Source organism: Apteryx mantelli, chromosome 10 (assembly GCF_036417845.1).
Source record: "Apteryx mantelli isolate bAptMan1 chromosome 10, bAptMan1.hap1, whole genome shotgun sequence".
In the NCBI taxonomy this organism is placed as follows: domain Eukaryota; kingdom Metazoa; phylum Chordata; class Aves; order Apterygiformes; family Apterygidae; genus Apteryx; species Apteryx mantelli.
In genome coordinates, this window is record NC_089987.1 from 4,671,312 (window position 1) to 4,695,177 (window position 23,866).

The 23,866-nt window shown below is 39.4% G+C and overlaps 1 protein-coding gene across 1 annotated transcript; it reads left to right on the forward strand.

Moving 5' to 3' along the window:
- The first annotated feature begins 940 nt into the window (after positions 1–940).
- Positions 941–23,265, forward strand: MLYCD (malonyl-CoA decarboxylase). Its single transcript, XM_067302421.1, has 5 exons — positions 941–1,498; positions 7,800–7,912; positions 9,650–9,806; positions 10,746–10,895; positions 21,855–23,265. The coding sequence occupies exons 1-5, from the start codon at positions 944–946 to the stop codon at positions 22,386–22,388; spliced, it is 1,509 nt and encodes a 502-aa protein (XP_067158522.1). The 5' UTR covers positions 941–943; the 3' UTR covers positions 22,389–23,265.
- Positions 23,266–23,866: the final 601 nt, after the last annotated feature.

Consider the following 23,866-nt stretch of genomic DNA (forward strand, 5'->3'; position numbering starts at 1 on the left):
GGATCAGGAGAATTGGCGCTCAGTCCTAATCTCATTGACATCCGCCTGACCTCTCTGTTTTGCTTGGTTTAATGGGCACAGAACAACTGTAAGGATGGAGGCAGGAGGGACGTCAACAGGAGATACCTCTGTAAGACTGGAGCTACAGAACCAGGAAAAATATGTATGTATTCAGCTTTATTCATGAATAGTCCTGTTTTTTGCTACGGGTACCAAAGGGCACTGAACTTGCAAGATTGCGTCCTCGGGTTATGCAACCCAATTTGAGCAATTTCCTGCACTTATTTCACATTGAGCAGGCACTGGCGGGGGCTCCGGCTCCCTGAGGCTGTGCAGTAACCCTGTACCCACATCCACAGATGAGTCTGCAGATTTCCAGGAGCCCCGGTTTGCTGACTTCATGAGACAGTGGTGACAAACCATTTTTGGGACTGATGCCACCCAGAATCACCTTGGCAGTGCCACAGGCCAGGCGCGACGTGACGTGACGCCCCTCTCACCTCAGGCCTCTACCTGAGGCACGGGCGGGCTGCGGGGGAAACAGCCCCGACTGTGGGAGGGATGGAAGTGACGGGCGAGAAGGCCGTGGGGTTGTACAGTGAAGGGAAGCACACTCAAGGGGAGAAAAGCTCTGGGCGGGCAAGAAGAAAGCGGGCAAAGGGCCCGCTCGGGGCCCGGCGCAGCGCCCATCACGGGGCGAGACGCCGCCTCAGGAAGGCCTCGCAACGGCCCGCCACTCTCCGCGCCACACTCAAGATGGCGCCCGAACCACACACCTCCCACCCCATGCCACACTCTCACGCCCTTCCTATTCTCGCTTCCGATTGGTGAGGAGGACTGGCAGTCTGCAGCGCCAGCCAATCAGCCCGCCGGCTCGGGGCCCGGAGGCGGCGCTGCGGCCTGGCCGGCTGCAGGGCATTCCCCGCCTGTCGCAGGAGGCGGAATGAACCGCCTGGGCCCCTGCCTGAGCCCGCGGCGCCTCCTGCGCCGGCCCTGGGCTGCGCCGCGGGGGCTGCGCCGCGTCTCGGTGGCGGCCGGCCCGCGCCGCGGCCCCGAGGGCGCCGCCGCCGCCGCCGCGGCCCCGGGCATGGAGGAGCTGCTGAGCCGCTCCGTGCCGCCGCTGCCGCCCTACGAGACCAAGGAGAAGGCGCCGCCGCCGGCGGAGCTGCGCGGCGCCGAGTTCGTGCGCTACTACCGCGGCCTGGAGGCCGGGCCGCGCCGCGCCGAGCTCCTCACCCGCCTGGCCCGCGACTTCGGCGTGGACCACGGCCGCGTGGCGGAGTTCAGCGCCAAGGTGCTGCAGGCCCGGGAGCAGGGGAGGGAGCCGGGAGCCCTGCTCCAGGCCGAGGACCGGCTCCGCTACTACCTGAACCCGCAGTACCGCGGCCTCTTCCAGCACCTGGGCCGCCTCGAGGGCGGGCTCCGCTTCCTGGTGGAGCTGCGGGGCGACCTGGTGGACGGGCTGGCCACCAAGGCGGTGGACGGGCCGCACGTCAAGGTGAGGGCCGGAGGGGACGTGGTTTGGGGCGTCGCGGGTGCCACTCGCGGAGCCGGCCCGGTGGGCCGCGTCCCCCCTTGGATCCCGTTCGCCATCGGGGTCTCCGTGGCGTGAGAGCGAAGCGCCTCGCCACGGGCCCTGGCACTGGTGGGAGCTGGCCTCGCTGCCCTGTGCGGAGGGGCAGGGAGGGCGCGTCCAGCGGTGCGAAGCCATGGGCTTTCCAAAGCCATCGGCAGTAGGAGACCTGCAATAGGGTCGTGTTATGGCAAGGGAAGAAGTGCCACGGTGGTGTGGCATGGCGTAAGGTAATGCAGCTGGTGATGTACCCGTCGAGCAGTGACCCGCTGCAGCGGAAAGTGACGGGCAGCAGCGTGACTCATGAGCCTGATATAGTGCCACAAGCGACAAAGCAACCGCCTCGTGCTAACGATGAAGGATATCACTAGGAGAAAGGACTTGTCATGACTCAGCTTGGGCCTGCGGAGGAAATGGATGAGGTGGGACGTCGCCAGAGGTGATGTGAGGCAGCATGGCGCCATGCTGTGGCTTTGGGAGCAGGAATGATGTAGCAGAAAATAGTGGCAGGTATTTGATGAAAGTGTTTCCCAGCAGGCAGTAAAGGCTCTATTTGGAAGACAGCGACTTGCGCAGATGTGCTGAGCATAACTTGCTTGTCGATATTCAGATCCAAAACAAGTTGGACAAGAAAAAGATGTTTTTGGCATCGCTGCTGGGTTCTTAAATTTGCTAGAAAAATACAGCATGTTTGTAAATTAAACACCATCACCATATAACTGAAATAGCAGCAAAAGCTGGCAATTACTTGCCAATTAAGATAGGTAATAGACATCACATAATTTAATAATGTTCTGTGATTGGTTTCCACATCCAGTTGGATCATCTTAAGTAAAAACAGATGGATGTTGCAAAAATTAGCAAAATAAAAATCTGTATAAAACAGCTGAATGCATGGATATCAACTGATACAGTATGCTCAGAAACATTATACCCATTTGAATGTAGGAAAATATTGTTTTCAAAATTAAAGCTTCAATAAAAAGGGTGTCATAAGCATTTTGTTGCATTTTCTTCTCCAAATATTGTTTTGGAATGCTTGGTTTCATGCTGTGTATTACGACTGGGCTTCGTTCTGCATACCTGTTCTTGTAGTCTTCTTTTGCACTTGACGGCATGTTGACTTGTTCTTGATGCTGGAAGAAAATTACAGAATGCGTTATCAAGCCTACTGGGATTTTGTTTTTGCCCAAACTGTCTGAAATGTTTCTTAGACAGTCCTTAATCTCTACTTTGCGTTTTGAAAGACCTGTTAAAATGAGGGTTAGCCACTACTGTAGTGTAAATATAAAGTATTTTTATATATGCTCAAACATCAACACATAGAAGCAGTTTGCACTGTTAGATATTGGTTGATGAAGCATTGGTGTGTTCTGTTTGTTCAGTAGCTTTCAATAAAATAACATATACAGGTGATAAGGTCACTTGAAAACGTTTTTGCATACTTTACTCATTGTCTAAAGCAGAGCAAAATGGTGTGAAAAAAGGGGAGATGAAAAAATACAGTGACAATGGTAGTGCTGAAAACTTCCCTAGCTCATGTTTGATGTTTTTTGATGTCTTTTTCTCAATTGAGTGCTTTTTTTTTTTTTAATGGAAGTGATTAGTATTAGCAATGCAGGAACCAGTAAAACAGTCCCCTTTTATTTGTGTGACACTGTTTAATGCCATTTTGCTGATGGGTTGATCTTTCAGTATCTCACCAAGGGGATTCTGTATCTATATGTTAAAACTAATTTGGAAAAAAACAAAGAAACTGAAATACTTGGCAAAACCAAAATAGGTGTATAGATCACCATGCCTGAATGAGGCAGATCAGGCTTAAAACTTCAAACATTCCAAAGCCGTGGAGAAAGATTCCTGAACTGTGAAAGGCCTAGCCAATTACTTTTTTTTATATATATATATAGTATTGTCAGTTACTCAACCAACAACTAGCAGTAACTGAGCCATCTGTTTGATATACATGGAGTGTTAGTTACTGCTGTTTAATACTATGTTTATCTGTTTATCTATGAATATCTGTACATGAATTTTCATTATAGGGTTTTTTATTTGTTTGAGAGCGAAAGTGAAATAGCTCTCATCAGAAAGGCAAATTTCCTTAATCAAAACTTTTAATCTAAATTTTCCTCTAAGAGTTTTCCCATTTGTTGTTCCCAAAATAAGGAGGTCATGTGGAGATCGAAAAGCCTGTATTTTGCTGTCTTATAGCAAGAACATGGAATGAGAAAAATCACACTTATTATACTTATCTAATAGAAATCAAAGTATAGCTGAGTAATTTTAAGTGCTAATCTGAGTATGCCTCATCACTCAACTTTAAAATTGGAATTCAGAATAACAAATGTTGGGTGTTTTTTATTTATTTATTTTTTAAATGAAATGTCTCCAATCCTTTTCCTTGCAAAGATAAATATTTAAGTGTAATTTGATGACTAGAAAGGCCTCTGGGATGAAAATAAGAATTTACTTACCACTAAATTTATGAAATAAGAGAACCTAACTTGAGAATATTAACGTTCGAATCAAACCTTTCAGAGACTTAACACAGTATGATATTAAATACAACTCAACATTTTGTTCAGATGACTTGTATTAAACATGATTTTGGAAAGCATAAATACTTAATGTCTTTCTGTGCTAAGTTTTGTCAACATATGTAATTCTTTCGGCTTCAGACTGCACTGTAATTTTATAAAGCATTATTATTTACAACTGATAAATTACTTAAATTCAGCTGTAATTCCTATAAACAATATTCCTGCCATTACTTTCTTCTATGGTTACAGTTGCATTGGTTTTATATCACTGTATCTTGGACCTAAAAATAACTCTATAATGCATTCTACACCTTCAAAAGTAACCTTCAGTTCACAGAGTGCATCATTATATCCTCTTGCAGAGAGTGTACTTTTTTTAAACCTGTAGCTACTTCAAAAAAGCAAAATGTATCAGATTCCTTCCTTTTCTGCTTTTATCAATCTCCCTGTAGTATAACTGGCTTTCTCCCAGATTGGTCGTTGCCATCTGAGCCATGTTACTGCCAGTGGATGCAGAGCAGTATGTTCAAAATAGTGATTAGCAGGAGTGCAGCCATCAGCAGTTTTCCTTACTAGCTGTTGGACCGCAGCTTGAAATGGTGTTGGTGTTCCAGAAAGCAGATGGATGACAGGAGAGCTATAGGAATAGGTTAGTTTGACCCCAGCTCTGACAACTCTGGCTTATTTTTCTGGCTCACAGGGTGCCCTTACAAAAGAAAAGAAAACAAACAACCCTGAAATACATAGAGACTTTCGCTACACCTAGGGATATCTGCTCAAAATGATTTATAGTTATTTTGAAAAACTTCAGAGCTGCGCAGAAACAAGGATTCACAAGGGAACTACCTTAAAGCCAGAATAAACAAAGCAATCAGAATGCTCTTTTTGAGTTATACCTGTACGGTTAGAGTGGAAAAATGTATTTAAAGGGGGGGGGGGGGAAGATAACTCTGTAGATGAGACTAAGATTCAACTCAGATTCAGCTTTTGCCAATGAAGCTGTTGGTGATGCAGGCTGTGTTGAGGTTGCTCTGTTGTACTGCTCAGGAGCTGCAATTCCTGAGTGACCTAGCCATGCCAGAAAGAGCCCTGAGCCCTTCATGTAGATGCTTGAATGCAGACAATTCTTTTTTTTTTTTTTTTTTTTTTTTTAATACAGCTTGTTTTACCTGGCACTTTTTTCTCTAATCCACTGGCACGGAAGCATCGGCAAAAACACTGCTTTCCTTGAGTAGATTACTGCTACCCTAAGGTGTTCTGTCAGAACGTGTCCAGTATTGAAGTGCCCTGAGCCAGCAGTCATTTTGTGTTTTTCATGGTAATATGTTACAGAAATTTGACAATCTGAAATATTTTGGTAGTTGCAGACTGCTCTTTTGGGGATACTACAGGAGCACAGTTATAAAATATGAGCAGTAAGCCCCCAGGATCATCAGACTTGCTGTACGTGTGCAATGGACATACACATGCCCAAGTATTGGGCAGGGGAAGGTATGCGGCATACGCCTCTCTCACCAGAATAAGTTCTGAGGCTCTCCTAGCTGCAAAGTTTCAACATCACTGATCTAGTCCTTTCTAAGGTCACTTATCTTTATTAGGCTACGTGTTCTTTGTTGATTTTTTTTTTTTTTTTTTTCTTCTAGCTGCTGTTATGTGCAATGATGTTACCTTGAGACAGAGAAGGAAGGAGTATTTTGATCAGAAAGTCAGTGAAAAACTGGGCGGACTGTCCTTTACTAGGGAGGATTCTGCTTAATGTGATTAACTCTCAGTTCTTCAGTGATACTTGTGGCAGATGGTCCCAATCACGTTTTCTTCAGAGGTTACTTTTTATGCTGGGGAGTTCTGTAGCGTTCATCATTTTCCCATGGGGTTTGCTTACCCTGTAAGCACACTTCAAGATGAGTTTGTTTAGGTTATTTTGGTTTCCTACTCATTTAACAATATTTTTTACTAGCATGTTCAGCTTTGTTAATGATGGTACAGGTGCAGGTCAAAGTACAGCTGACTTTCAGCACATCTACCTAGTGTATTACATAACTGAAAGAGAGCCCTACTGAGAAAGAGCAACAAAGTTGGAACCAATTTGCAAATATTGGCAGATTTGACTTCTTGGAAGACTTTGTGGATATTCCATGCCTTTGGAATGATGTCTTTGACATTTTCAGTATTTGTAGTATTTGTTAATTTATGCTTCGATAAACAAGCTCTTTTTTCATTGTATTTATGAGGGTGCTACTGAAAAAATGTAGAAAGATGGTATAAAATTTCACGCATGAAAGAAGTGATGTTATTGTTCTATGGAGACAAATGTCTGTTTTCTTCTCAGTGGTTTGTATAATAGCCATTTCTGCACAGACAAAGGTATATGCCAAATGGAAACGCTAATGTATTTGGCTAACACAAATTAGTAAACATAAAAGGTGTTCGTAGGAAAAAAGGAAACTGAAACTCTTCTATATGAAAATTTGAGTCTGCACTTCAGGTATGGAAAAGAACCAGGATTTTCCATGAATTTACCTTGTATATGCCACTAGTGTGGTCATCATCATCAACTTTGCTCTAAGTTTTTTTTCTGGAAAGAGTTAATTTAATTATAATGTTGGGTGGATTAGTATAAATTGGAATACCTGATTTCAGTTGGCTGCAAGCACAGTCTGGGTCTGAAAATTTTCAAGTTTTTTTAGTATGCTGAATTAAACTAGCTTTTGGTCATAAAAGCAGTCTTTTCCTTTTTTTTTTTTTTCTTTTCCATCTTGGAATATTTGGCCAACAGGAGCCTTCTTTGATGTGTATTTCTTAAAAAGTACCTCTATGACTTTCATCTTTTTTTAGGATATGATAGGAAATATTTTTGCTTTCACAGGAAAGTTCTGAGACTATAATTCGACTTTGGAAAGATGTTTCAAGTAGTAATTGTTGGTTTCTGGATGGATTTATGTTTTGCTTTTGTTGTTTTTGCTTAAATGTAGCAAGCCAAAGTACATTGGAACATATTTTTTTGTCTCTCTTGTATAGCACTGGCTATTTAATAAAGGTCTGAAGAGAAGCTTAGGAGTTTTTGTTTTTTAAGTAAATGAATGTAAGTCAGAAAGTTCTGACCAAGCTGCTGGTAAGTTGTTGGTAGTATCATATTGTATCCTATAGACAAAGCAACATAAGAAAGAAAAAAAAAGAAGCCCTAGAATTTCTTAAAGAGATATCCATGCTGAGCTGAGTTCAAGAAGTCTTTCTAAACTCAAATGAGAAATTTTAGACAACTAAAACTAATATAGGTAGTAGAAATTTCAAGTCCTTATTTCTGTCAAATTTCCCATGATTAATTTCATGGTATTTAAATTAACGCATCTGAACAGCTCTGCAACTGCTGCCTGATTGTCAAGACTTCAAATACTTCTATTTAGTATCTCCTTTTCATCTTCTTTGTTTTGTGTTCTCTTCCATTTCCCTATCTGCAGTTTACTACTGGCTGTAAATTCATTGTATCTGGTAAATATTTGCATTGTTTTAGTCCTATATGAGGAAAGCTTGAGCTGTTTTGCAGTTAATCTTCTCAAACAGAAGCATTAGTTTCCCCGAACTTCTCAGTGTTGTAGTTTGAAACAATCGAGACTGTCTTTGCCCACATTCTTAAGTTCCACCTGCTTATTTATCAAAAGAGTCAATTTTTCTTCTTTTTGCAGGAAATGAATGGAGTTCTAAAGAACATGCTTTCAGAATGGTTTTCGACAGGATTCCTAAATTTGGAACGGGTCACTTGGCAATCACCTTGTGAAGTACTCCAAAAAATTAGTGAGTAAGTGCTAAAAATTGCTAACACTTGCTGATGGGAACTTTCTGCAGACATGATTGTACAGATCCTCTGTTTTCAAGATACACTTTTCAATATTGAACAATAGGCAAAGTATCATTAAGGGATAGTTGCACTGAAGTTGCTAAAGAGCACTCTTTTTAAACCTGAATTAAGTAAATGGTGAAGAGGACCGTAGTCCCATAATTTGATCTGTCAGCTCATGTGCCACGCTTGCAGACTGCTTCATTTTCCAGCTAGATTAGTTTCCTTCCCTCCTGCTCAGTTCTTCACATTCCCAGAGGTGCTGCTGTTACTTTTCCTACAAACCAAGATCCTTGCTGCACTGCCTCTCACACTCCCTTTCACCTGCTGCTGCTGCCACCGCTTCCATAACCACTGCCCCCTTCTTCTCCCCTCTGTCCTCCCTGAGCGACAGAATTGGTGCAGAACCAATATTTATGAAGTCTGATGCAGCACGGGATGCAGAACACTCCGTAGCATTTTTTACTTCTAATGTAATAGGGCTTACCATCCTGTCTGGAAACAGTGAGGTGAGGTGCCCAGAATCAGTTGTAAACTCTGTATGGAGAGAGCACTTTGGTTGGGTTTTCTTGCCTCTTTTTTTTTTTTTAAATAAACTTGTCTTAAAACCTACAATATTTATTTCTGACATTTTTTTAAATATTCAAAATTGTATTGATCAAGTAGAAGATGACTGAATAAAAGTTACATTGTGTGGTGGTTTGTCATTTAAAAAGCTTGAAATTAATCTCTAAAGAAGGAGTTGTGAAGGTACATGACTTAAATGTCAATGAGGCCAAGAAAACAGAATGCTTACACAACCTCGATTTTCAAAACAAAAATAGCTAGTACTATCTTGCTTAGTCTTCAGGGTATTTTGGCATACACATTAGACTCCTTCAGTAAGTAGTAGGGAAAACAACACTTTGAATGATTCCTTGAAGACATGACTGTGGGAGTGCTAGCAGAAATTTGAGCATGTTTAGTTTCAACTAAGTGTATCTGTTGTTGAAGATGATATATTAAAGCATTTGGATAAGGTACTAAAACTGGTTGAAGTGAAACGTGTCACCTTCTTGTTTCTACGCAGTACATTACATGAACCTTCTAAAAGAATAATTTACAAACTACCCTTGACTCTCATCTAGATCCTTTTAAAAACAAATGACACCATGGTGTGGGGGTTGGTGTGTCAGTGGCAAATATGTTTTAGAATAGTTCGGAGTAGGAGAGCAGAAATATTTTGAAATACATGTCAAATTGAACTTTTAAAATATACACTAGGCAGTATTACTGTCAGAAGTCTCTTTGCGCTTTCATGTGAAAATTTTGAAATGTTTTACAAGGATGATTGTGGTATCTCTATTTCATAGTTGGGAAAACTAATTCCTGAAGAGAAGTGTGTCCAGACTCATTCAGTGATACAGTGATCTGAATGTGGTATCCTATATCAAACACAAAGTGCAAGTGAGATCTCAAACGTGTAATGAACTTACCCTAAAGAAAGCTGGAGAGAGTTGGATATGCAAGATACACTTTATATTCAACTTTGTCACGGTTTCAGGATGGGTTTTACTTTTTTCACTTATAGCTTGATTCTCATTTTTTGATCTGACAGTTTTGTCATTGATATCAATGGGAAGAGTACTGAGCTTGTACGGTGGTCAGCTGGCTTCCATTTTTAAATGAAAAATATAATTTTATTTTTTTTCCATTGAGTTCTGAAGCTGTGCATCCTGTTAGAAACTGGCTTGATATGAAGCGTCGAGTTGGGTCGTATAGAAGGTGCTACTTTTTTTCTCACTGTGCAATCCCAGGAGAACCACTGATAGTCTTGCATGTGGCACTAACCAGTGAAATCTCCAGCAGCATCCAGGTACAGTCACAGCTACGTTCAGTACACAACAAACTGCTCAAATTGCAGTAAATACCTTTTAGAAACCATAATTTCTAATACTTCGGGAATATTTGTTATTCCTATAATTTTGAAAAACAGTAGGTGGTATGTGGTGCTAATGGTGTCCTAGTTTAAGGAAAAAAATTAGTGATTTGGATGTAATTGCTTCCATGGATGTGTTTTTCTCAAGAAATCATCTCTGAGATGATCTATTGTCTCGGTACAGTTCTGAATACAACATAGCTCTACACATTCCTGAAACTAATTTGTGTTTCTAGTGTGCAAAGAAACAGTGCAGCCCCCCTCATTGACTTTGTTTTACTGACTCTAAGTGATTTATCCTTTATTGTACAAATTTTTCCATTCCTTACTGCACCCAACTTTCATTGCTGTGGGTGATAAAATTGCCTATATAAGAAGTCTCAGTATTTAGAAACTGAAAATGGAGGCATTTTTGTTTGCTGAAAAAATATTTTTGTTAGGGCTGTCAAATTAGCATTATCATTTAGTAGTTTGTTTTTCTTTTTTTGTTTTGTTTTTTTAAGAAATGACAGCTCAGTTGGCTTTTCTCTTAAGAAATTACAGGGATTCTCTGAATATCTGTTATATAAATTATTGTGGGTTTTTGTTCAAGTGCAGGTGGTATGAGAAAAGAAAGTAAATGAGATTAAAACTTCAAAGTAATTATGAGTGCTTTTGAAAATTTGTACAACTATTATTTCCTGTACTTGCTAATAGGTAAACAGGTCTTCTTTCTACTCTTTATTTTTGACCAGAACTTTATTGTTCCTCACAGAGGTCACTGAATAAAACAGTGGGAAAAAAATTAATTATATTTGAAAGTTGAAAAGAAGAACCCCGTCCCCCATAATGATAGTAATAACCAACACTAACCTCTTTTGATTCTTATTTTCCCAGGCCATAGTGAAAGAAGTTTACCCTATAGAAACAGAAGATCTGGACAAAATTACAGCAGCAATTTTCTATTCAATCAGTTTGACGCAGCAGGGACTTCAGGGTGTGGAGCTTGGGACTTACCTCATCAAACGGGTTGTAAAGGAGCTGCAGGTAGGTATGGCAAGTTGCACTTGAGATGTTGTTTGGCTAATGTGCTCCCCTGCATTCCTGTATTAGTTTCCATTCTGTTTCATTGCTCAGGGTGAGGAGCTGCTTGGTCTTCCCATATGCTTTCAATCTTTGAAGGTGTGGAAAGAGTTGGAAGAATGTTTTCTGCTGTTGGTTAATGACTGCCAGATGTAAATACTGTCATGTTGTTGACATGCACTGATTGAACTGTGTTTGTCTAATCACATGCATAGGTTGATTAAAAGTCAAATTGTGAAAAGTCAAAAGTGAAGGTAGCTTAAATTAGTTTTATTTTACAACGTAGTGTATTATATGATTTACTGTTGTCTCTCAGTTGAGTGTGTTAACACTGGCGAACAGGTTCCCTTCCGGTCCCCAGGTCAATATTTCCTCTCTCAGAATCTCATGGACGCTGCTGTTACAAAGATATTTCCTTTACGTAATTCTTTTTTCTTGTTTGTTAAAATGAATTGCCATTTGCTATCTATACAATGCACATGCTTGCTTGATTGAGTAAATATGTGTGCAAACAAAAACAAAAAGGGCAGGAGGAGTTCTTTGTCTGGACACTTCTTTTTACACAGGAAGGAAGAAGTCTTCAACTCTTGAAAGTCACAGGATTCATTTGCTTTATTGCAAATCAGTTCTGTGAATTCATATAATATCATTGCAAGTTATGGGAGTATTGTTAGCAGTTTTGGCACTTCTTGGAGAACCTGTTTCCAAGCGGCTGGGGAAAGGAATGAAAATTCATTTAAACAAAGTGCTGTGAAAGAGTAAGATTTCTGTTAAGTACACTACTTCGTTTAACAGTCTTTAATACTTGAGATATTAACAAAGCTGCCACTTAAAGGCAGTGGTCACTACCCTTCTTTATGTTCTTTCTTCCAACATCTGGATTTGTAGTGATGTTTAGAAAATAATCTGTAGTTTAGAACTTCAGTTTTATTTACAAAAATAACTTAAACTTGAATGCATCAAACTATTACTTATGCAAAATTATCGATTAGTCAACTGCTGCAACATAGCTGCCTGGCCTGAAGGTGTTTTTTTTTTTTCCTCATGGGTATTTTGGCTGAATTTTGTTGCTTCTTGCTTTTGAAATGGCTTTTAGATGAACAGTCTAAAGTGCGGTAGTCCAGGTATAATTAGGCTGTGCCATCTGTCTGATCTTGACTGAGGCGAAATTTGAATAAATTCATGCAGTTACCTGCTTTTGCATCTGAAAAATAATTTCTGGAGGATTGAGTTACTCTCATAAAATAACCCCGTTGACAACGTATTTGTCCATAGCCAAGTTGTTTACAATACTAGTAAAGTTATGAGTGAGTTGTACAGGCAAATAGAGATACTGTACTTCAATAACCTATGTGCAAGTACTAAAATTTGACATGTTCAATGGAAGAGCGTGCTCCTTATTTAAGACATTACGACAAAGTTTCTACATTTAAACGTTGTAAAATCCAACCCTCTCAGTGTCTCTGAAATATGCAATGAATAGCAAACACTTTGGCTGAAGAGCGTTTAAATGCATCTTAATCACAATATTATTACCTCAAGCTTAAATAATTTATTTAATATTGAAAACTAAACACATTTCATATAATGCCAAAGATAGCATTCTTCCTTCTTGCTTAAATTTCATATACTGCTTCAAGTTATTGTGAAAGATATGTTGCTATGAGTAAAGTTTTATATGGTGAATCTGAAATCAACATCCTTAAAATTAATTGGTTATGAAATTGTGGCAAAACTTAGACTGTATATATATTTATAATATTTAAAACATAATTCAGCTACCTGGAAAAGTATTAAATTACGTAAATGAGGTACATATTTCTTCTTCGTATTTGTGCTGTTGCAAGAAAGATGATTTCTTGCTGACTGTTGCTGTGTAGCAGGATGTTGCATACCTGCAAAGAGATACTCTATTTTATCTTTTTGGGCATGGAGTAAAATCTTTAAAGGTATTATGAACACTTGAAATAAGCTGTTTTCCTGTGATTCAGGAACAGCCATAACTTTCTCTTCTGGTATTCCCCATCCCTATTCCCAAAAATGTATTTTGTGAAGCTGCATGGATATAATTTATTCCGGCTGGGTGGACAAACAGTGACAGTTTGTCGTGCATTGCTGGGATTTTTAATCTGTTTGTATCTTCAGAACAGGACCAAATACCTTTTTTGACACTATATTTCAGTCAATCTGACATTTATCAAGCTGAGTGCAGGTGAAAATTTATGAAATGGAGCACGGGCCGTTATTACAGGGGGTCAGAGTAGATGACCCGGTTGTTCTATCTGACTAAATAACCCATTAAAACCAGCTTTTATTTACAGGTCCGATTTTTCTTTTTTTCACCTTTTGATCAGACCTTTTAAAGATAAATGCTGGCCATCCTGATCTTGTCTCACTTCTAAAGTGTTCATTGCCTTGTAGACTTCGCATCTGAATAATAAGGCACCTTAGTCCATTTTCCTTCTCCCCCCCAATTCACTTGGCTATCCATCCAACTATTTTAAAAGCCAGAAATTACCCTAAGAATCAAACTAGTGTTCAAGAGGGAAGATCCCAGTTTCATGGGTTTTTAAACTATATAAATTTCAGTCAGAGTAGTATTTCTGCAGTTGTCCCTTTTTGTAGGAAGTGAAGTAGATCTGAATTCTGTAATTACAGATTTCAGTGACTTGTTTTTTTCTTGCTTGCCCTAAAACTTATGAAACATTATAAGAATCATATTATAATACATAAGGTTTTCATTAATGTTTTATTGTAATGAATTAACATGCATCTTTCTAGGGCATAGAATACCTAGCACACTTATGTCCCATTCTTTGATGGGTATTTCTTGCTACTCTTGAGTCAGGCTTCATTATAAATCGAAGGTTTTTTGCTTAAGTCGAGAGAATTAGCCACAGTAGTTTTGACATTAACTTCAGAAAACAAAAATCATTAATTTGTTATGTCCATTAATAGTGTATAAGATGTGCATGAAAATGGATCCATATCTCTTACTTTCCTTCTTTTATCAAATGCGAAGGAAAGGTTAGTTACATCTAAGAAATCTGAAGCAGGAGGGGGGTTAATATGTTAAATTGCATGATGATAAAATCCATTTTTTTGGTACAGTATTAGGCATATCCAGCTGGATACCAGTCACACTTTTTTTAATCACAACCATCAAAATAAGGTATTATCTTAAATCCAGTTTTTGTTCTGCAATACAGTTTAAAAGTATGGCACCCCATCAGTCATTTTCTGCCACCGGAGCGACTTCAGATAGCGTCGTTCCAAGCTGTACCTTGTAGAGTGAGGTCACTTTCCTTGTTTGTGTGTTGGTTTCACTAGTCTTATGAAATCGGAAGCATACCCTGTTACTGGGGTTGTGTTTAATAAAAACAATAGTGGGAACATGGCACAAGAAAAGACTTTTGCTTACTGACTTTCAGCACATTTCTGATTCACGATCAAAGCATGGCTTTGGTTTACTTTGTGGGGGCACGGGGAGCAGATAGATCTGCAAAGGATGCGCGGTGAGGCTATCCGGGTCTCTGCTGAACGGATGTGAAGAAAGAATATGCAGAATGCTGCAGTTACAACGCATTTCAGAAATCTTCTTATGCGATAGTATTTTATAATAATTCTGTAAAGCCAGGACAGCAAAAGTCCCCCTTCTTGTACATGGGTGGCAAACTATACAATTTTTGAGAGGTCTGAAGTGAAAAGATGAAGTCTAATCCAGAAGTGTTTTAAGCACCACTTGTAAGTGCAGGAGAGTATGATTATTTTGACTCTCTAACTACTGTGTTAAAAGGGACATAATGCCCTGGCCTGTTGAAGATGGACAGTGATTTTAATGAAGGGCCATGTTAAAACCATTTTAAAGGTGCAGCAATGTCCATGTATTTTCTCTATTTCTACCATTTGTTTTCTTGCTGATAGACCTATTCTTGGTACCACTGTAGGACTGAAGAGTGCTAAAAAGAAGAAAGATAATCCAGGACAGTTTATCCATGATGGATGTTGTTCTCTACTATTTTTCTGTAGTTCTGTGATGTAGTTAATACTTTTTTCTTTTCTCTACTTCACACTTTCTTCCTTACTCTTTCCTCTTCGTTCCAAAGTGGTGTTCTTGAATTTATTGTTTTGAATTCTGCAAGAAACATCTCCCATTACGTATTTTACACCTGTGAAGTAACTCTGAAACATCACACTGTTGTTATCACTGTTTAGGATGAGGAATTATTTGATGTACTTTCATAATGCATAGTCATTCAGCTTTCGTTGTATAACTTTGTGACTCCCATCTCAGTGGTCTCCACCTTTCAGTGGAGAAAAGCCCTGTGCGTTTCAACTTCAAAATACTTATATTGCAAAATTGCTGCAGGGCAAAGGCAGGGCATGTGATCAGTCGTATGTTTTGTCCTTCTTCCGAAAGTCTGAAAATTCCACTTCAGTGCATTAAATTGCATGCGTGTGCTGTCTTTCTCTCTGGTCAGGTATAAGCAAAGGCCTTTCCAAGGATATGTTCAGAGTGGACAGTTTGGAGCAGCGTTATAGCCACTTACTTTAAAAGGGACAAACGATACAACAGTAGTGCTGAGTTGACTTTATATTGGCAGCAGCTGAAACAATATGGCCTGGGCAAAAAAATCTTGTTAGAGTCAGAGATTACATATCATTAAGCATGCTTCCAGCTGCTTCTGTGAAAATAGGTAGTTGAGGTCTGTGATTGGAAAAAGATTTTTTTTTTATTATATATTTATATATATAATACATATATATAAAATGTGTGTGTTTATGTATATATAACCTTTGCATTGCTTTGTAATAAACAAGTCTTCTTTTAAAGCATTGCTAAGTGGCTAAGTGTCCCAAGTTACATCTGTTGAGACTGTCTTTAATTGAACTGATAATAAAATACTTGGGGAAGAAGACACCATTTGAAAGGGTTGAGGAATTTCTGTTTTTCATTACATTCAAACAGTTGATGTTTAATACACTTTTATAACTTGCTATTTGTTTGACTTAACTTTTGTGGACATCTGTTTGATCTGCAGAATGTTATTGGACTCATATTTTCCCAAGGCACTGCAAACTCTTAAAACTTCTCTTTTTATCCTCCAGTAAAAATCCTTTATGTGACTGCCTTAACGTAACCCGCTCTGACACTTCTACTTGTAAATGCCATTGTAACCTCAAAACTGAAATCTCAGCTGTCATTCCTCATAAGGGAAGTTCCATTAGATCGGAAGAAGACATGCACTAAGTTAGAAATATGCTAATAGCCACTCTTTTTTTTTTTCTTTTCCCCTGCTGAGGCCCTTATTTGGAAAGATTTTTAAAACTGTATTGAAACATTGAGCTAGCATGTCTGACTCTACATGAGTCCTATAAAGTTAGGTCTAAAATTTGGACCTAAAAATTAGGTCCAAACATAGAAATGTTGCTAATTCCTTGAACTGGTCATACACTGTTAAACATGAAAGTATGTAGGGAAATGCTTCTCACTTTCAAAGAATGTCAAGTACAGATTCCATCATGAAAATATTTCTTGCAAATGGCTTTTTATCAGTACCATTAGGAAAATTGCATCAGTAGTGCCTCTGGTGAAGATTACAACCCTCGGTGTAAGCACTGTTAGTCTGAGACATTGCACAGAAGTTAACGGCCCCTGCTTTTGAGTTTTTCACTAATTTAAGCAGATGGAGGATGTAAGAAGTTGAGTCACAGAAATAGGCCCTCAGTTTCATCTCTTCATATGTGCACAGTTAGCAGTTTGCATCCTTAATCTGTGCCTAGCTATTATGATTTGGCATTTGCCACAAGTATTATGGTATGACTGGGTGAAGGGGAGGGATGCAACGGAGATCAGAACAGGGCCTCTGGGAAGTAGCCTGTTTCACGTATAAAGGAATCCTGGGAGGAAGTGTGCTGCTCTAAATATTCCAAGATTTTTCTTTTTTGTTAGTCGTTTTGCAAAAACCTGCTGCACAGATAATTTGGAGGTGTTTCTGTAAATGGGTTTTTATTGTTCTCTGGGTATCTCCTGTTTGGATTCTGGTTGGGCAGGCGTTGGGATGAATTCATTAGTCCACTGATAATACTTTGGTTCAGTTCTGAGAACTGGCTACCTATGCCTTTTGTGTAATCTCTTAGTTACATTAACATATGTAATGCAGGGAGCAGACAATGTAAATAATGTCTTGTCTGTTTTAAATTTTAAGCATGTATTGCTCCCAGAAATGAAGAGAATTCTAAGGTAATTTCAGACAACTATTAACAACAACAAAAAATAAAAACTCCGAAGTAGGTGCTGGAAGAAAAGTAGGCAGATGCATTTCTAGCTAGCTGATAGGTGCTGGTGAATGTGTAGACAGATGGATTTCTCATTAGACAGACATTTAATTCGGAATGTGTTTATAGCCACTCTACGTGGTCTATAGCTCTACAGAAGGTACATCATAGCAATTCAGCCTGCAGATGACAGACATGGATAACTGTGGTGAAGCCTTTGAGAAAACTGCTTAGAATTTCATAGCCTGTGGCATTTGGGGAGAAAACTGATAGCTACTATATCACACAATAGAATGCTTAACAATTGGTGGCAGATTTTAACTTTTTGGTTGGGCTGTTGGTAATTGCTACCTTAATTTGATCTGGTGACCTGGGGAGATCATAATTTCTGAACAGGCTTTGCTTTCATTGATGAAAAATGTGACCTTGGACTGTGGCTTTCAGAGTGCAAGACAGTTTCAGATGAGACATGGATAATGTGAGAAATCTGCACTCTTCTGCAATAAAATAAAAAAAAAAACTTTAAAAAACCCAACCAAAAGAAAAAAAAGGAGCAGCTGCTTCTTAATGGTGTGTGGGCTTCTGACAAGAAAATAAACATTAATGGATCTCCACCAATAGCTGTAGAAACTAGCACATCAATTTAGCAACAACATAAATGTGCACACTTCACTGCATCTATTTGTTTTTTCTACAAGAAGTGGCCGCCTCAGATAAGCTCCTAAACTTGAGCATTTATCAGATATGTGGTAGTCAGTACTGTAGCTTCAAAATGGGGTCACTTTCCCATGTCTTATCTCTCTTAAAAAATATGCACAATTTCTCCTCTTATGTTTATTAATAGAGTTGGAGCTACTAACTTCCTGATAAATAATTTGGATTGGGATTGGTGAACAGGTCACTTCTTTGTTTACTATCCATTTTCAGAGCAGTTATCATCGCTGTGATGCAGAATTACAGTACTTTATTAGCAACTTTGATACAGGGATTAGCATTAATACATAAATATGGAAAGAAACTCTTTGTTTTCACTTTTGTCATTGTGTATTGTTACCCTCTCAGCTCTGCAAGCTGGGAGGTGAGATCAGAATTGTTACCCTTTGGAGGCAGTGGGCATGGTTCAGTTCCTATATGGAAAGCCCTGTTTGTTAGCCCTGTTCAACAGCAAAATAATGTTTTCAAACTCTCTTTTCAAACTTTCTTAGCAGAGATAGCGCAGAAGACTTCTAGACCTGACTTGCTGGTAAGCAGTCTTTTCTCATGGTCCAATTCATTTTTCCTTTTACCTGGAAGATCTGCTTCTCAAATTTCAACAGTACTTTCCCTCTCTTCCCCTCTCAAGTTTCAGCCCCAAACATCTCTTAAGAATGCATGAAAGAAACCCAAGCAATGTGTTGTCAGAAGCACTTTTTTATAGGATCAAATATTATAGTTGGAAAAAATGGACAACCTTTGAGGAATATAATCCCTTTTTTGGGTCGAAAAAAACCCAACCAAACAAAGTACCCCACGTTCTGTATTCCTTGAATCCCGCCTGGAGGAGAATAGCTTCTAACAACCTGTTTTTGTTTTCAGGTGGTCCCCCCCTGCCCCACACAATAGTAACATCTGTACTCTGTTGACCAGCACATCTAGCATTTCCCATTGATAGGTCATTAATTTGAAAACTCCTACCCATCCATCCCTACCTCTCATCTTCTCTGTATTATGGACCAAAGGAAAACTTTAAAGCATGTTAGAGAATGAAGACGTAGAAAAATGAACCCCCATTATGAAATCCAATCTTTTTGGACAGGAGCTTGCTGCTATTTGAGGATGCTGGCATGAGGAGGGTACTTCTCATTACAGTTTACAGGTTTGCATTCCCATGCCATGTTCATTTGCAGGTCTGTCACATCCTAGACGGTTGCTGTGTTGTCATCCATCATAACTGTGTGGACAAGCAGAAGGGTCCTGGGTCACTGAATCCTCAGAAGGGAGTTGTGACCCTCCCTTCTGGGCAGAGATTTGTGTAGCCTCGGTAAGAGCTGGCATGCAAAAGGTCAAGTCACCTGACAGCACGCTGTCTCAGCAGCTAGGTTACAGGCGAGTCACTGCAGAGTCACCACTGGTTGGCTTTCAGGGTGCTGAGAGAGAAGGGAAGGCAGCGAGTGATGCTGCTCATTACCATCTTGACAAAAATGAAAGCTATCAGCCTCTTTCTGCAGGGACAAATATCTCCAAGCATTTATCCAGTAGCCTTTAAAAACTCACTTCTGGGCCATCTTTCTGCCTTCCCATTCTTTTCCAGATCTGTGTTTTCATGCTAATAGTGCTAAAGTAGTGTCTTTGGGAGCTAGTGTTGTACCTGGTTAAAATTTGCAAGTTTGTGGTCTCTGTGACATCCAGAGAAACTGTAGCTGGCAAGGGGTCGTCTAAGAGTAACTCTGCTTTATCATACTAATTAAGATCCTGCTGCTGTAAAGAAAAGTGGATTCCAAATTTGATGACTAGGCATACTCCTTGATTGAAAAACATTATGAGGAGCCAGATGAAAGGTGATCAAGGGAAGATTTAGTGAATGCATTTGATTCCGTACTTAAATTTTAAAAACTTATTTTGAACTGATTTGTGAATTAAATAGTGTTGCTGTCCTTGGGGAGCATCCAGGGAGTGGGGGTGGTGGGAAGAGAAAAATTTTTTAAAGTATATGGGATTGCTTTGTTCTGTTCTCATTTTTTTGTCATTCCTCTGCCCCAATTATATCTATCTATCTATCCAAATGTGTATAATATATATCTCCAAATATACATACACACACACACATATGTGTGTATATATGTTTGTATATAAGTAAATATAAAGTATATATATTTGAATTGAGTAGAGCAGTCATTGCTCTTTTTCAAAAGCAGAGGGGAAACTTTTCTAAAATGGTTGAACAGTCTACTCCAAGAAACAATCTCTGAATAAAAATGATTTTATATATTCATGCGCCTTGTGGCCATGGTCTGCAGCAGGGGCACAACCCTAATAAATGTTTTTTTTATAAGCACAGTCTTTAAATTTGTATAAATCAGCACTGAGATGTTGTCAGAAGTTACCTTCCATAGAAATATCTTTCCACAAATTTCCAAAGAGCGTTTTTTCTTTTATGAAATGCATATTAAGTGAAACCTGATAGTTATACTTCACAGATCCTGCTACACTAACATGCTTCAGAATTACTATTAAAAATAAAATATTTTAATGTCCTTTAGTGGAGACTTGAAAAAGTCGACAGGAGATCAACACTCATGAGTGATATATAATCTAAGCGTGGCAGCCATACTAGTTGAGGATATGACCTGATCAGGATCTCATGGGCTCTCTGATTATAGAAATGGTCATTGTGTTCAATATGATATAGAAGTGAATGTTTTTATGAAATAATTTGCTTTTTTGCTTCATCCAGTTCTCCAGGGAGAGGAAGTTTGGGGATGTGTTTATAATTTCTGTCTGCCTTTCTTGTTCCTGTCTTGTGTAAAAGAAGAATTCTTTGGCTTACATATCAATGTAATGTCCATGTAATATCCAATGAAGGTCAGATGACGGGAGCTGGTGAGATTAGCCAGTTTATGCAGTTATGGGTCGCAGGACTGAAGGGGTGGTAGATTTGAGCTGACTGGTGTACCACAGGGCCAGAAGCCAGCAGAACAGCAGTAAGCTATTTGGGAAGCTCAATGTGGGAAGAGAAAGGAGATGTAAATGATCAGTTGAATATTCATTCAATTATCTTTCTAAGTTATTAGCAAATGTTGCATGGCTTAGTGCTCCAGTATGTGGCAGAGGCATGCCAGACCTGCTTTCCCTGGCTTCTGTGTCCTCGTGGTAGAGAACGCAGACTGCTCCGCTGTGCCGAGCACAGTGGTACCTGGGGGTGCAAGCAGTGCGTGTACAACTCAAACACCTTAGCAGTGTGCTGGCCATTAACATTTGCTAGTGTAAGATAACCCCTTGAGTGATGAGGTTTCTTTTAACGATTACCTGGGAAATACTCAAAATGGAAAAAATGTGTTTTGTAGTCATTTAAAGACAATTTTTTGTTGTCATTAAGACATTTTCTTAACGTTGATAAATGCCTCTGTTCTTACCACTGCTTCCTTCTATATGAACAGTAATTAAAACAACACTGTGGTGGTTCCATTTTGTTTATCTTCCTTCTGTTCCTTGCCCCCCTCCTTTTACAGCAGGATTGACTTTGGTATCAGTTTTCTTCTCTAACTCTTTATATTGCTGTGCTGAAAACTAACACGTGGTTTTGCTAATGTATGTTTTGCTTTACATGATTATTAGTTTTTTATTTGTTGATGTCTGTCTATAAAAGAATATACCAGAATGTGGTGTTGAAAGACACTATATAAATTCCTTTAAATAGATGGTGTGCGTGGACTGTAGTTCAGTCACTGTCAAAATTTCTCAGTGCTTCAAGTGCTTTTTAGACACTAACCTGTTACTGGTGGGATGATTTTTTTTTCCGTCTGTCTGTATCAGTAAATTCTCTTCTCAGAATTCCTTGTCTTCACTTGACATCAAGAAAAGGGTATCAGCTGTTCTTTCATTCAGACTTCTTGTTGTCAGTCATGACAAAACTCATGAATTTTTTTTCTCTTCTTTTGTCTGCAGAAAGAACTTCCTCAGATAAAGGATTTTTCTAGTCTTTCGCCTATCCCAGGATTCACAAAATGGCTTGTTGGTCTCCTCTCCTCACAAACAAAAGAACTGGAAAGAAATGAACTGTTTACTGAATCAGAATGCCAGGAAATCTCTGAGATCACAGGGGGCCCTACCACTGAAACTCTGAAGAAACTCTTAACTAACAATGAATGGGTGAGATCAGAAAAATTGGTCCAAGTGCTCCATTTGCCGTTCATGAGACTCTGTGCCTGGTATTTGTATGGAGAGAAACATCGTGGCTATGCTCTCAATCCAGTAGCAAATTTTCATCTTCAGAATGGCGCTGTGATGTGGCGGATAAACTGGATGGCAGACACGAGCCCCAGGGGCATTGGTGCTTCTTGTGGCATGATGGTAAACTACCGGTATTTCTTAGAGGATACAGCCAGTAACAGTGCAGCGTACCTAGGGACAAAACACATCAAAGCGTCAGAGCAAGTTCTTTCCTTGGTATCTCAGTTTCAGCAAAATAGCAAGCTTTGAATACTGTTAAAAGCTAAAAGAGCAGGCGTTCCTCACTGCAGAGAGCTGTAATATTCTGTAGTGTCTGTATTCAAATGGGAATGCCCCTTATAAAGCAAGCTTATTCGGCACAGCAGGATGCAAAATGACGTAGATTATCAGTCGTCTTGTTTACGTTGTCATACATTCAATGCCTGATGTGCTGTGATTTAGTCACTACAAGTTCCAGACATCTTTTATGTACCGATGAATTGGAACTGTGTGTTAAAGGGTGAGCAAAATCCTCTCGGTGAGTTACAAGCCAGTGGTAGCTTGTATGGACTGTTCTTCAGCCCTACCGTTATTCTCTTGATAATAAACTTATAAACCATGTCTTCAGAAGGAACGGCACTTCTCTCTCATAGCACTACTCTAATAGATCAATACCAAAGCACATGGAAAGAAGTACCAAGTGAAGGTAAATGTTTGGTCAAATATATTAGCAAAACAGTAATTCACAACTTTATTTCAATATATCTTTGTGTTTTTCTCCCTCAAGCAGTCTCATGTAAAACCTCCTGGTATTTTCCTTTCTCAAGCCCACTCAAAATCTCACTGAATCCTTGCTCTTCTGGAGCATGGAAAAGCCTTGTGTTAATGTGGTTGAATATTAGGACCTCTCGCTGCAGCACGTATGTAGTGTTGTATTTGCAGTTTTGTCTGCTAAAATATAATGTGCCAAAGGAAGTGCTCTGTTACTTAGGGCTCAGTTGAGAAGTTTTCAGATATGTATGTTATACCTAAATATTTGACTCTGGAAAATTTTTATGTTGATAGTTTTTTTTGTTTTTTTTTTTTTTTAATGAAAAGGTAGGTGTGGCCTATAAACCAATAAAATAAAATAAGCTTTCTCTATAAATCTTGTGTTGTGTATTTCAGCATGTACCTTGCTTCACTTAACAGCTCTCCTTGATAATAGTGTTACCAATGAAGCATGACCATCTTCTTAGCAGATTTTGATGCTGAGTGTTTTGGAATTTCTGATTTCTTCCCCCCCAGCCAAATCCCAGTCCTATTTTTAAGAGAAAAATTATACAAAGGAATTGAAAGGAATGGAGTTCCTGCTCCTGTATGAAAATAGAACCGAAGAAAGCTGTAAGTGTCCAATTAGTCTTTCTCCTAGAATGAACTTGTATAATTGGATACATTTTTTTTTTAATATTAATTATTTGGAAAAAATCCCGTCCTCCAGGCTTACCTATTATGGTAACCTATGGTAACAGATGCCTTCTAAACAGAGAAAAGCTTGCGTCTAAATTCTGCTGATGGTAGACTTCACAACACTGATGATTAAAGCAGAGGGTAGATTCACTGCCTGTTACTCCCTTCAGAGCAAAGACATTTTTACACAACAGCTGGTCACCAATTTGCGATGGCACCTATCCTATGCCATGTTGCTTTCATTGTGTTTTTAAGAATAATTCCCCAAAAGAGGCATGCTGTTGAGTCATACATTAACA

Bases quoted from the DNA above. Each gene is read 5' to 3' on its own strand.
- MLYCD (XM_067302421.1), top strand. From the start codon at position 944: ATGAACCGCCTGGGCCCCTGCCTGAGCCCGCGGCGCCTCCTGCGCCGG. The intron at 9,807-10,745 runs GTACAGTCACAG...TTATTTTCCCAG, and splicing joins AAATCTCCAGCAGCATCCAG to GCCATAGTGAAAGAAGTTTA. The intron at 10,896-21,854 runs GTAGGTATGGCA...TTTTGTCTGCAG, and splicing joins GGGTTGTAAAGGAGCTGCAG to AAAGAACTTCCTCAGATAAA.